Source organism: Cricetulus griseus, chromosome 2 (genome assembly GCF_003668045.3).
Source record: "Cricetulus griseus strain 17A/GY chromosome 2, alternate assembly CriGri-PICRH-1.0, whole genome shotgun sequence".
Lineage (NCBI taxonomy): Eukaryota > Metazoa > Chordata > Mammalia > Rodentia > Cricetidae > Cricetulus > Cricetulus griseus.
Window position 1 is genome coordinate 234,455,930 of NC_048595.1, and position 14,494 is coordinate 234,470,423.

Below are 14,494 nucleotides of genomic sequence, written 5' to 3' on the forward strand. Positions count from 1 at the left end.
CCAAGAAGGATAAGAAGAAGCGGCCTGCACTGAGGCACAGTCAGCCTGATGAAACCTGATGTTACAGAGGAAATCCTCAAAGCAAAGCAAATGGTTCAGATACAATGTGCTCAGATCACAGAAGTCATGTAGGTGATAGGAGCATATTTTTTTAAAGCAATGAGAATATAAACTATCAGGAATTCTATGTAGTAAAACCCTGAGTTAAAACTGAAGAAGGAATTAAGACATTCTTAGATAAAATTCCCTGATAACCTTTAAAATTTTACTTATGTATGCATATATGTCTATGTGTGTATGTGTGTATGCATGTGTTTATTGTCTGTGCATGGCATACATGTGGATGCTAGAGGGCAACTCACTCCTTAGGAGTCCGTTCTCTTCTGCCATTTGTGTTCCAGGGACCCAACTCAGATGATCAGGCTTAGCAGCAAGTGGCTTTACATATTGAACCTTCTTTTTTGTCCACTGATTGTCTTTTATGCACTGAAGGAAATTGTCAAAAAAGTGGTAAGGGCTAGAGAGATAACTCAGCAGTTATCTCTTGGCTGCTATCAGTGATCTTCTTGGCATAGGGCACAGGTTCAGTTTCCAGCACCTATCACAGATGGCTCACAACCTCCTATAATTCCAGTTCCTCTTTTAGCCTCAGATGGCTCACAACCTCCTGTAATTCCAGTTCCTCTTTTAGCCTCTTCAGGCTACATAGATATAATATTAGAAAAACAAATATTAAGAAAGAAAAACAGAAAAGGAGAAATTATGTCCAGACCTGATAAAGATAGGTAAAGAACTTGGCAATTTACTAGAAACTCAACTTAAAAATGGACAAAGAATCTAAATAGATACTTTTTCAAATAAGATGGAGAAATGACCAATAAGTACATGGTGTTCATTTAACAGTATTAATTCATAGGAAAATGCAAAGAAAACCTCAGCAAGGTAATCCTCCTGCTTAGGCTATCACTGAAGTACTGTAAAACAACTAAGTATTGGTGGTGGTTCTAGAAATCCTGGAATCTTGGAACATTGTTTATGGTATTATAAATGTCTCATCAATCACAGAATATATTTTTGTACTTCCTTCATGGTTAGATAGATTTTAGAACAGAGATCCAAGAATATTTGCCCATGATTATCATAGTTTTTAATATTCATGATAGCCAAAGTGAAAACAGTCTACCAGTGGCTAATGCCTAAACAAAGAGCACTGCATTCAGTCTGCATATGCTTCTCAGTCATGAAAGGAATGAAAGGCTGATAAATGCAGAACGGGGTTGAACATTGAAAACTTGTATGAAAAAAGCCAGACCCAAAAGATTACACATTATTTTATTTTATTTGTGTGAAAGAGCTTGGCTAGGTAAGTTGTGGAGATAGAATGTAGATTAATTAGTTGCTGAGAACTGGGAACAGAAGGGAGCAAGTGCCTACTAGGGGAGAACGTTTGGAACTTGATAGCACAGGTTGTACAGCACTGTGCGAATGACACAGGTTGCCTTAAAATAACTGTATGTATGTTATGTCAGTTCACAGAAAACGCCATAAAGTGCTGAGGATTGCTTTTTCTTTGGCTCTTTTTCTTGTTTTGTCCTATTCTGATTTGTTTTATTACTTTAATTTATTATTATTTAGATACCCTTTTTTTTTTTCTTGCTTTTGTTTTGTCTTTCAAGATAGGGTTTCTCTGTGTAGAACTGGCTATCCTGGAACTCTCTTTGCAGACCAGGCTAGCCTGGAACTCACAGAATCTGCCTGCCTCTGCCTCTAGTGTTGTGTTTAAAGGTGTGCACCAGCACGGCCAGGCCCCTTTGCTTTCTAACAAGAGACAGAAAGGGAGTAAATTTGGATGGGAGGGGGAGTGGGGAGGATCTTCGAGGAGTTGGGGGAGGGGAATCCATAATCAGAATATAGTGTATGAAAAATATTTTCAATACAAGAAAGAGAGAGAGAAGAGATATATCTCAAGCAGCCTAATGGAAAGACACCATTGAACTAAAAGAAAGTAACGTGAAAGTACAGGTTTACAAATGACCAGATTAAACCAGAAGTGATCAAATATTTTAAAGTTCTACAGTAATTGGGGTTGGGGATTTAGCTCAGTGGTAGAGCGCTTGCCTAGCAAGCGCAAGGCCTTGGGTTCGGTCCTCAGCCCTGGGGAAAAAAAGACAAAAAAAAAAAAAAAAAAAAAAGTTCTACAGTAATCACATATTCTGTTGGTATTGTTTACATATGCTGCCAGATCCTGGGACATTTGAGGACTTTGTAAGAAGAAATAGAAAATGTCTATGAACCTTTGTATTGAGATTAATTAAATTTCAAACTCTGTTATTTTATACAGAATGAGGTAGTCCTTTTTAAATACCTTACAATAATCACCAGTTAATAATGATTTAATTAAATAATACATTGCTTTGTGACTGAGTACATTTTACTAATACTTCATCATAAATACATGAGAATATATGAGCTTAAAATATATGAGAATAATCCAATTTATTATATAGTCAAATAATAGAAAGTCAAAAAACAACATTGGCCAGATTACTTTTATTAGAATTTTTCCAGTGTATCATGTGGCTTCAGGAAAAAAATAGATTATCTGTAGTCCAAAACCCCCACACTTACTTAGCAAGCAAGTCAGTTTACTATTTATCTTTTATAATTATAAAATTTCAAATATAAAACCAACTGCCTTAGAAAAAAGTTTACTATTTATGTTTTATCATTATAAAATTTTAAAATATAAAACCAACTGCTTATAAAAATAGTTAACTTTTTGATGGAGAAAGCAAAATTTCATTGTCCATACTAAATAGAAATTAGCTTCTGGAATTCCAAAGGATTTTATCTTCTTAGCCATGCAGAGCTGTCTGATGGTTGTTTTCATGTGTCTACTAGATGGATAACAGCATGGCCATATGTGTTTGAGATGGTATTTTGTATTAAATCAGAGCTGAATAAAAATAAAAGGTTGAGGAAGACATTACTTTTATGGACTCTCCACTTCTCTAGTGTTTGAGCTCAGCATACTTTAAAACAGTGTCAGCAGGTCTGTTTCAAATGCAGATAGCAGTACACCTTTTTTAATGTCAGCTACCACTAGCAGTGATGGAAGACGTGAGAGTTTTACACGTGGAAATGCAAACAATCTCTGCTTTGACACCATTCCTAGTGTTGTCACCATCACTCAGAGTGCTTTTGTGAGCTACAGAGGAGACCTGTTGGAATGGCAGTGGCGGTGGCTTCCTTTTGTGCTTTGCCATGGTTGTAATATATTACTGCAGTTCACAAGCACATTTGATGGAAGGGAGCTGGGGAAATGGTCTGTTACTGCTTTTGTAAAGGAATGCCTCTTCTTACTTTAAATATGCTAATGTTCTGAAAACACTTTGTTTGGAAGCACAAGCTGTCCAAGTAGAATATTAGTTGTCTTTTGGAACGAATTTTGAGCTGGCTCTTTGCCTCACTCACTCTCTAATAAGCTGCCCACCTTGCACAGGAGTTAACCATAAATGTGGCTGCTACTTGTCTCTCTTTCTCCTGTCTGTGACTGAGTTACTAGTTGTTGCCGTCATCCATGGTTCTCAGATGCTATTCCACTGAAGCCTGTACAGGAAGAGAGATTTCCCTTATGCAAACTGGACAACTAAGTATTGCACAAACACTTCTATTCATGCAGTAAAGGATGAGGATACTGAAAGTGCACTTTCAGAAATTGGTGGTGTTGGTATGGTCTATGGGTGGTGTTTTGGGTCCTCTGATATTAAAAGGTACTCATCAGACACCTGTGTAGGACCATGTAAAGTGGTTTAACAAAAGCAGTCTTGAAGCTCCAGAAAAGTGACCTAGGTGGCTCCTTGTGTCCTAGCCTTGTTCTAGAGGTCTTGTCTAAAGCGAAGCTAGTAGGGAGACCAGTATTATTTGACTTCCAGAAATAACAATTTCTAACCCAGTTACAATCAACTAGCCAAGGGAGAATATGGCATCTCACAGTCAGAAATAAGAGGTACTGAAAACATAAATCTTCATCTTTTTTGTTTGTTTTGCAATAGAGTTTTATTATGCAGTCCTATTTGGTCTGAAACTTGCTGTGCAGGCAAGAGTGGCCTTGAACTCACAAAGATAAGCCTGTCTTTGCCTCCAAGTGTTAGAATTACAGACACAGGCCACCACATGGGGCCAGAAGTCTTCCTCTTTTAATTTTCAGGCTTGTATGTAAGAGATGCTTCTGAGCTGTAAAAGATACATTATTACAACTGAAAATATTTTTTTCCAGATAGGTATGCATGTCACAGCACATCACTCATTCTGAAGTTTAAAGCTATTCAGCTACTGAATATAGCATTTAAAGTTAAACATATAAGCATTAAAGGTGTTTATATTAGGTGGGATTGCTGTTACTGAAATGAAATACCATGACCAAAAAGCAAGTTAGGGAGGAAAGGGTTTATTTGGCTTACACTTCCACATTGCTGTCCGTCACTGAAGGAGATCAGGACAGGAACTCAAACAGCTCCGACCCTGGAGGACGGAGCTGATGCAGAGCCATGGAGGGGTGCTGCTTACTGACTTGCTCCTCATGGCTTTCTCAGCCTGCTTTCTTATAGAACCAGGATCACCAGTCTAGGGATTTCACCACCCACCATGGGCTGGGCCCTCCCTCCCCCATCAATCTCTAATTAAGAAATGCCATACAACTGGGTCTCATGGAGGAATTTCCTCAGCTGAGGCTCCCTCCTCTCTTCAGTCTCTAGCTTTCGTCAAGTTAACATAAAACCTGCCCGAACAATGTGTAAAAAATATGCCTGGTGTTGATTTGAGTCACTGTAAATTTACAGAATTATGTTTGCTGTGTGATCAAGGGTTCTGGGATAGAGCTGTTTTGTTAATGGGACAAGTGCAGGGTGAGAGTAAGCAAAGAGCACTATGTAGGTGTAGAGTTGAGGTACTAGGTGGGCACAGAGCAGTGAAAACAGGAATAGACATTGAGAAAAGGCAAAAAACTGATTTGAGGTCAGTTATAAAGAACTTGTATATTATTATACAAATCTTAATTATTTTCTAAGTTATGTCAAATAGTGGAAGTTTGAGGGCGAGATAAGCCTAATGTCTAGGTTTTCAGTTCTTGGGAATTCAGACTGAAGCAGAGAAATTACAGTGGAGTCTATTTTGAGTTATGTTCTGCATATACAGGTTAAAATGAAGAGTGTCCCTGGAACTGAGAGACCGGGCATGTGTGTAAGGAGTTTCCTTGGTCTTTGCCTAGAGGAAGGCTCAGTTCTGGGATAAGCCACGTGGATGCTTTTCTCTGGCAGGGCCGCTCAGCCGTTGTACCTTGGCAGCACAGTGACCTGTCATATGGTGACTGTAGAGCAGGTGGCTCCTCTAGTGCCCAGAGGGTTCCCCGCCAGACAATGGAAGGAAACTTCCTGTTCTATAGGGACAAAGTTACCAAATAAAAAAGCAGCCTCATGAGTGTAAGGTTAAACTGTCCAGGAAATGAAAACAATGTGACCAAATCTTCAAAATATAAAAATGTGAACTTTTAACTAGGCAGATTTTAGGCAAATGCTATATGGTTTAATGTTTAGCCTTTTATAGTTTGCTTTTTAAAGGATAGTCTTTCTATATACCCACAATTACCTCAAACTCCTGTGGTCAAGTGGTCCTCCCCCCCTCAGCCTTCTGAGTGGTGGTGGAGGCAATGGACATACACCACTATGACCAGCTTAGCCTTGTAATATTTTGTTCATAGCATAGAATTATTAATGTCTCAGAGCTCTTGACACTATTCACCATAAACTTTTCCCTTAAACATGTAATCACTGATTCCATAGAAATGAAAAGCAGTCACTATAGCATGTCTGAATACTAAAGGCCATTGCATACATGTTATGTCTGTTACCATACAGTGATGTAGCCAACCTTTTGTGGGCTTAAGGGTTCTATAAAAGAATTAAAAAAAAAGGGATGTGCCTTCTATGTTTTAAAATTATTTTAAACATTGTACTATATTACATCATTTAACTACAGGTTTTTCTTTTCTTTTCCTGTCTTTTTAAATGTGTGTATTATTTAAAATGTAAAAAGGCAGAAGGAAGGCAAAGTGAATTGGCTGGCCAGGAGAGAAAGTGAATTGAAAGACAGCATAGGGATTCCGTGGAGAGAGGCCAAAAAGTCCGTGGCAACCCTTACTATTTCATACTTAGCTGTGAGAACAACTGGCTGGAAGATTAGCGTGACCATGTTTGCAGTGATTAAAGGACTAATTATTTTGTAAGTGTTTTCTGCCAGTGTTTAGACTTACACTCACTGACTGGGAAGCTATGGTAAGATTTGTTTTACATATAATTCTAAAAGAGCATTGCTGTCTGATGAATAAAAAGTGGTTGTAGCCTTTCTTGGTTTGCCTCATTGAAGAACACAGGAAAATCTAATAGTAAAGATGTCCCATGTGCTAAACAAAGCAACTCCAGAAATAGTGGTGTCAGACTTGGCTTCTTTGGAGGTATTTAGGAAATAAGTCTTAATAAGAATTTGATAGGAGTAAAATTCAGTAATAAATCTGGGTATGTTAGTTTTTGGTAAAGCCCCAACTCTGCTGGCAGTTAGAATAAAATGAGTGTAAAAGCTGCAAACAAACCTATTGGTGTGATAGAGCTGTGGCTATGAAAACGGACCCATTGGGTGGTTGGCTGCCCTAAAAGGCAGAGGAAGGCTGAGACAGGAGGAGGGAATGATTTGCCTGAGTTTTCTGATAATCTGCTTATCATCACATTGTACATAATATTTTGTAGTTACTCAAGTATAATACATATTCATCTTTATCAGTAGCTATTCCATATTAGGTAGACAGATATTAAGAATTTACTCAAATATGTACATAGAAAAATTATCCAAAGCGGATACTTTTAGTAGTGAAATTGTCAGTTTTCAGTTCTGTGCTATATTGGCAAAGATACTAGTGAATGATGATTATATATATATATATATATATATATACATATATATATATATATATAATTTTCGTTACTTTCTCTGTGTGTTTTGTGCCAACCAGTGTAATTTGTGGGATTAAGGGTTTGTACATCTCCATAATATTCAGTTTCAGTCACCAAATTATTTTTTTAGTAATGCTCGTGACCATTGCTAACTTCACTGAGAACTGAAACACTGACAGACTGTGTGAAGAACCTTCCACATGTGATACTTACCCCAGTTTTCAAGAGGAAACCCTTGATCTGTTGTTTTTGCTATTATTAGGGCTACTTAATTGTGTTGAGTAGTTTAGTAACAAGATTGTGTGTGACTGTGTATCTAAAGTATAACTTGAATATGAAGAGAGACAAATTTCTGGTTTTAATTTTTTAAAATTTTGATTTGTTTTTGGCCCTAGAACTATGTTAAAGTGTTACTTATCAAAAGTTACTCTTGGTGTTCTTTGTTTCCCTGAGTTGATTGTACTTCTTCTTTCTTTTAAGGTAAAGTGCAAGTTAAGAGCTCAGACATACAAGTTGGAGACCTCATCATAGTGGAAAAGGTTGATGCATTTTTAATATATTTTAGATCTGTATGTACATCAGTCATTAATATTAGCTTAATTGCAAGTAACTTCTATTTCGGAGGAGTTGTTGAACTAGATGTTTTAATTCTTAACGTGTGTTTATAAGATTTGATGTATTTTAACTAAATTTAAATATTTACATTCTCTGTTTTGCTAAGGTATATTTCAATGTCTTTAGATAAAGCCCTATTTTTTAATGTAAGACCTGTGTTAATTGCTTAATGTATCTCATTTGACCTGAGAATTATGTTCAAAATGTTAATTCTATATCAGTTTTCAGAATTTACTTGTTCAGATGGCTATATTATATATAATTATTGGCTCTAATTCTTATGGTTTAAAATTTTAAAAAGAGAAAGTGAATGAAAGCTAAAGAGCACTAAAAAAGTAGTTTAGGCCATGATAAAAGAAGCCATGTTCTAAAAAAACAAGTCAGGCATGGAGAGTGGATGGATAAGCAGGGTGCTGGCTTTCTCCTGGAGTGCTTGCTGTCCCTGCCTTGTCTGTGACATGTAAGGGCCTGTGTACACTGCGTATGTCTCTCTCTGTAAGACATTTTCCTGGTGTGCTATCTCTGCCTCATTCTGTGATGTATGGGCGCTATGCACACCACTGGGGTATGTAATGTTAGTGCTGTGAATGTGTCTTCTCTGGAAGGTATTATTCTGCCATCTATATTCTTGGGAAATTCCTTGTTGACTTTTAAAAGTCTCTAGGGCAGATTCCCATTTGCCTTCCTCCAGAGCTGTCTGCAGTCTGTGGCACTGGCTGACATCTTGGCTGCCTAGGTACTTCTTCCCATAGAAATGAACTTCTCGTTACTTTATTCTGTATACAGGCAATGTGGTCTGATTTCACTGCATGCACAGGATACTAAAACAAACATCTACAGTGTTTCATTGTATAAATTCTAGAAATTACTAGCCTGTATCCATTCAACTTCTGGAAAATTTCTGCTTTATTTATGGATTTTACTTACTTACGCTGTTACAGAGTTTCAGCGTATGACCATCCTGGTATCTTTGTATACTTATGCAAGACTGTAAGCATACAGACTCTTGTTTCCTTCCTGTCATAGGCCAGATGTCTGCTGTGCTGATTATACAGCTGCATGGTGCTTGACAGTGAACCCATGGCCTCCTCTATGCCAAGAACCTTTTGTTGTAATTTAAATATTATATATTAAATTTAGAAGGGAAGGGAAAGGAGCAGTTATGAAATAGCTAAAAATGTTAGTGACTGTACAGAGTGTAGGCATTGTAGGGAATTTTAAGCTGTAATTAGTAGAGCTGATAGTTTTGAAGTCAGATTAGATTAACTATAATATTTTTATGCCACACTTGAAATATGGAAGAGCTTCATGCCTTTTGTTAAATATTGTACTTGGGACTGGGGATGTGGCACTTATGTACAAGGCTTTGTTTAGCTTGACTCCTAGTGCATGCATATAAACAACAATGACAGAAAGAACAATAAAAAAAATAAAACAGCTTTAAGGCTTGGTCCATACAAAAATTTAAGTAAGGAGTGAAGTGAATTCACTTTACTGTTGATGTATTTTCCATGTACTAGTGGCCCGACAGTACATTTGCTATACTGAATGTTTGAGTGCTGCTACTACTTATGAAATCAGCTTCACTGACTTGAGTAGGGTGAAGCAAGATGTGTAGTTAATTAAACAAGGTCTGTGGCGTTTGGGGCTGCTTTGTTGGTGTCAAGGAAAATGTCCAGTAGAATAATGAAAAGTAAAACAAAAACAACAGAGAAGTTGCACTCGTAATTTAGAACATTTGTAAAGGAAATATCCAGGTATAGATTCATTCCTTGGGCCTTTAAAGAGGATTTGACCTTAGTTTTATACAGTAATTGTCGGAAAATAGTTAGGGTGGAACACTTACCCTCATTTTATAAGGCCTGGATTATCATTGTACCATCACCAGAGGGAGGACAGTTACAACAAAAGAAAACTAGACAGGAAAATCTTGAGGAAACATTTACCAATTGCTGTCAATAATAAGTAAAGTTCTAAGTCATATCCCAGTATGGTCACCAAAAGGATTTAAGTTTCATTCTAGAATGATCTGTCCTATCAGTTTACCAGAAAAAAAAAATCATACAATCATTTTATTGGGTGTCAGAAAGCATTCGACTAAGTCAGTACCCACTCTTGATAATTGTAAGCCTGCTGGCTTGGTGATAAGGAGCCTCATGTAGTTAAAAATACCTAGAGAACCCTATAGAACATCATGTGTCACAGAGTTAAATGGATGCCTCCTGTCTGAAAACAAGAATGTTGTTTTTACCACTCTTAACTTACCTAACAGCTCTAGTTTCTTAAACAGAACAAAGACAAAGTTGCACAGATTGGGAAAGGAGACAGTAAATGTCCTTATTTGCAGATGGGATGCTAGGGAATGTAGGAAATCCAAAAAAAATCTATACAAGTTGAAAACAGTATATTCAGCAGGGTGGCAAGCTTTAAGGCCAGCACACAAAAATACATCCTTACTTCTGTAAAATAACAGACCATGTGGAAACAAATGAAAAATGTCCTTCCTGTGAAATTCAACTGTTAAGCATGCTGAAATCTACAGTATATTGATGAAAATAATCCAAGAGGACCTCAGAAAATAGGTCTGTTCTTGGGGGATGGCATTTTATAGACCTTTGGTATTGAAAAACAAAGGCCCTGTAAATTTGACAGGGATCTTGTCAAAGTCACCAGAAGCTTCCTTCCCTTCCTTTTCCTTACATCTCCCCTCCCCCTCTTCCTGCCCTGTCTTTCTTTTCTTTCTCGTCTCTGCTCCCCATCATTTTCTTCTCTCCCTAATTAAAGAAAAAAAAATGACACAGATAGTCTTACTCCAAAGACAATTTAGAAAGGCACAGGTTTGGCCACAGCTAAGGCAATCTGGAAAAGGAAGGAGAACACAGTGGGAAGAATCTCTGTTCCTATGTGGAGGCCTGTTACAGAGCTACATTAATCAGCGTAGTGCAAGTAGGAGGGATGGAAACAAACACTAATGAAAACTTAAGGAGAACCCTGAAATAGGCCACCCAGATAAGCACAAGTCACTCTTCAAAAAGGTACAAAAGCAATTAAAAATAAAAAGGAAACTTTCAAAAGATAAATTAAAGCATCCATAGGTTAAAAAGACAACCTTGAACTTACTAGAAAAACGTAAAACTTTTAGAGAAAAAGAACACAGGAGAGTATGTCCTGAACCTAGACCTTTAAAATATAAATATTTTATAAACATAGACCTTTAAAATAAAAATATAATTCATAGATAATATATCAAAAGAATATCACATACTAAAAAATCTAGTAATTGCATCTTATTAAAATTTAAAAAAATTTGGAAAGAGCCATGATTAAAGTATAGGTACCAATAATAATTGAAGAAGAGATTATGCATTTGAGAGGGATTGGAGGCAGGCATTGGAGCGGGAGAGGAATGGAAAGTGTGTAAATATGCTACTCGGGTAGGAAACCCTCAATAGAAGTTAAAGTGCAAAACATACAAGGGGCCAGCAGGATGGCTCAGCAGGCAAAGCCTGAACATCTGAGTTTGATTCCTGGGGCCCACATGTGGAAGATGATAACCTACTATAGCAAATTGTCCTCTGATTTAAACAAAACGTTAATAAAAACATTTAAAAAGTAGAAAAGCTATGAAGTCTGTATTGGGCGAAAACTTTGGAGCACTGTTTCAGGCTACCCTACTTAGAAACAAACCCCTTGCGTGAGGGGGTGAAAAGCACCAACCACTCAGGCACTGGGAGTGAGTTTTGGTATGTACAAGGGTGTCTTTCATTGATAGCTTGACCCTGAGGGTTCTAGTAGGATGGGGACAAAGGAAGCACCTGAGCTGACCTCATGCTTTCTGGCAAGAAAGCACAGACACCCAGAGGTCAAATACCCACATGTTTTCCGGAGAAATCCAGGGGGCCACCACTATAACCTCATCCCAAAATTCCTCCAGATTGGTTACCAGGGGCCTTATACCAGGGGCCTTAACCTTAAGGCCCCTGGTAACCAATACTGATTTTAATGCCCTCACCTGAGGCTGCTTACAGTGGGAGGGTAAGTTCCCCATTCTCTTAATGGCCGGAGAGGTAGACAAGAATGAAGTCTAAAACAAAGACAGGCTAGAACAAAAACAGGAAGCATGTCAGACCTAAGTGTAGTAGATGTTCTTACCTAATGCACCAGGGGTACCAGGCCAACACACCAACTAACAATCTAAGCAACAGAGGAGAGGCTACCTTAAATGCCCTCCCCTGATAATGAGATGGATGACTAATTCATATGCCTTCGTATGGCCTTCATCCAGCAGCTGGTGGAAGTAGAAGCAGACACCCACAGCTAAACCTTGAACTGAACTGAAATCCAGTTGCAGAGAAGGAGGACTGATGAGCAAAGGGGTCCAAACCAGGCTGGTGAAACCCACAGAAACAGCTGACCTGAACAAGGGAGAGCTCTTGGTCCCCAGACTAATACCTGGGAAACCAGCATGGGACTGATCAGACCCCCTGAATGTGGGTGTCAGTGAGGAGACCTTGGAAATCTATGGGGCTCCTTGTAGTGGATCAGTACTTATCCCTAGCATAGGAATGGACTCTGGGAGCCCGTCCCACATGGAGGGATACTCCCTGAGCCTAGACACAAGGGGGTTGGCCTAGGCCCTATCCAAAGGCTGTGACAGACTTTGAAGACCCCCTACGGAAGGCCTCACCTTCCCTGGGGAGCAGATAGGGTATGGGATAGGTAGGGTGTTAGTTGGGGGGGGGGGCAGGGGAGGAGGAGAGGGAGAGGGACCTGGGATTAACATGTAAAATAATCTTTCTAATTAAAATAAAAAAATAATACTGTTAAAAAAAAAAAAGACAGAAAAAAAGGAGGGTCCCTGCGTTCACCTTCGTGAGGACCAAGGACCTGAATGAAACACTGAACAAGTCACTGAATAGGGGGTGCTGAAAAGCACCTCGAGAGTGAAGAGGAGTCTGAAAGGGTGCAGACAGAAAAAGTGAAAGTGTACCGACATAGGATCCGACGATGCATCTCCAGCAACAAAAGGCAAAGATCAGGTCCCAAACGAAAAACAGTCGCAGTGATGGAAAAAAGAATGCACCCTGATTTAAGAGGGGTTGAGACCCATGACAGCACAATCCACAAGCCCCACAGATGTTGAGGGTTACCCTGCTCAGAAATCCCTTGGGGGAGAAGGTGAGAAGATGCAGCACCAATGACTCAGGCACCGGGAGTCAGTGAGTAGCAGAGCATGCTACAGACTCATTTATTAAGGAAGTTAGACCTGCCTTTGTACCCCCTCGCAAGGCCCTATAATGACTCAGCTGCATGTCCTTTGCTTATTGGTGTCTGTGGGTCAGGTATCTTTCTGTCAGCAGTCTCTGGGCATTGAGGCAGGCTTGGCAGCTTGGCTCAGGGAGGGAGTTCCTGCCTGGCATGCTTGTGCTCACTTGGGCTGGCCTGGGCACCAGGGGCAGGGAGACATGGCTTGGGTAGGGTGGCCACAGTTTCTCCTACAGAGCCCTATATATCTAATAAAGAATTGTTTATGAAATTTGTAAAATCTCCTAACTAAATCTGAGCAGTAAGAGATTTTCACCTTAGGCAGAAGACCTAAGAAAACATTTACCAATGATCGACAGATGAAAAATAGACATATGAAAATATTCTTTATCAGTATTATCACCAAATATTGACTGTGGCAAGAAGGATATGATTTACTTACATATCTCTTGAGAAGACCAGATGTTGTAATTATTCTGGAAAATCACTTGACAGTTTCTAAAGCAGAAAGTAAAACAAAATAAAAACCTGGAATAACTGTCTCATGATCCAACAGTTTGATTCCTGTACATTGGGGCTAGTGAAATGGCTCAACAGATAAAATATGCTTGTTGCTAAGCTCAATAACTTGAGTTTGATCCCTGGGACCTACATGGTGGAGCTCTGACTGCTAAACGGGTACTGTGCCTCATGCATGTGCACTCACATATGTACACATATATAAGTATGATTCCTGTATCTTTGCCACAAATAAGTATTAATTTATGTTGATAACACAGTCCTCTACAGGAATGTTAATCTGCATTCAAGACAGCCAGAATCAGAATCAGTTCAGATACCCTGAATGGATGTCTAGTCAGGATCCTATGTATGAGCACAGCATGGGGGAAAATACAAGACTCTGCTTTTGGAAAGTGAATAGTCTGACATTGCATTCACATTAGCATCCACAGGACAAAAAGACTTAAAATAGATATAACAGAAGAAGTTGTAACTTAGAAAGTTCTAAATGTGATTGAAACATGTTAAAGAAATAGTGAGTGGAAAACAGCACACTTGGGTAGGTTGTTAAGCTAGCAGTGCTTCTGAAATTGACATCTAGATCCATGCTACACCATCTTTAAAACCTTACTGCCATCTATAATTTGCATAGAAACTCGGGGGACTAAGAATAGCTGAAACAATTTGGGGGGAAAAATTTACGCATTTTGCATACTCACACTTCTCCATTTCAGAATATAATAGTAATCTACAGTAGTCAATACAGTGTAGTCCTAGTATAAGTGCAGTGATGGGACTGTGTTTGTGTGTATTCTAGAACTTACGGTTTTTGGTCCCTGAAAGGTTCAGTGGACTAGGAATGCCCTTGGACAGGTGGCTTTCATGCGTTCTGCCATTGGTGGTTAGTTAGGTTGCTTCTTATACTTCTGAACCTTTCTACATCTGTTGTGTAGACATGCTACTCAATATATACCTGGGAGGAAAAGGGGTTTTAAGCATGAACATGTTTCCTCATGGTAGGTCATACACATGGCTGTGAAAAGTGCTGTGTTTGTATGTTTGCCAACCTTGGCATTCTTAGCATTTTCAGTGTGCCTGCTGATATGTGT

General features: G+C 38.8%; 1 protein-coding gene across 8 annotated transcripts in view; it reads left to right on the plus strand.

Moving 5' to 3' along the window:
• Atp9b (ATPase phospholipid transporting 9B (putative)) overlaps window positions 1–14,494 on the plus strand; it is a 189,670-nt gene that overhangs the window by 28,454 nt on the left and 146,722 nt on the right. For all 8 annotated transcript variants that reach the window (XR_004768406.1, XR_003482992.2, XR_003482993.2 and 5 more), the window contains one exon: window positions 7,485–7,543. Coding sequence is in view for 5 of the 8 variants with exons in the window: in XM_035440311.1 (XP_035296202.1) it covers window positions 7,485–7,543 (59 nt within the window). In the remaining 3 variants the exon portion in view is untranslated. The remainder of the gene's footprint in view (window positions 1–7,484; window positions 7,544–14,494) is intronic.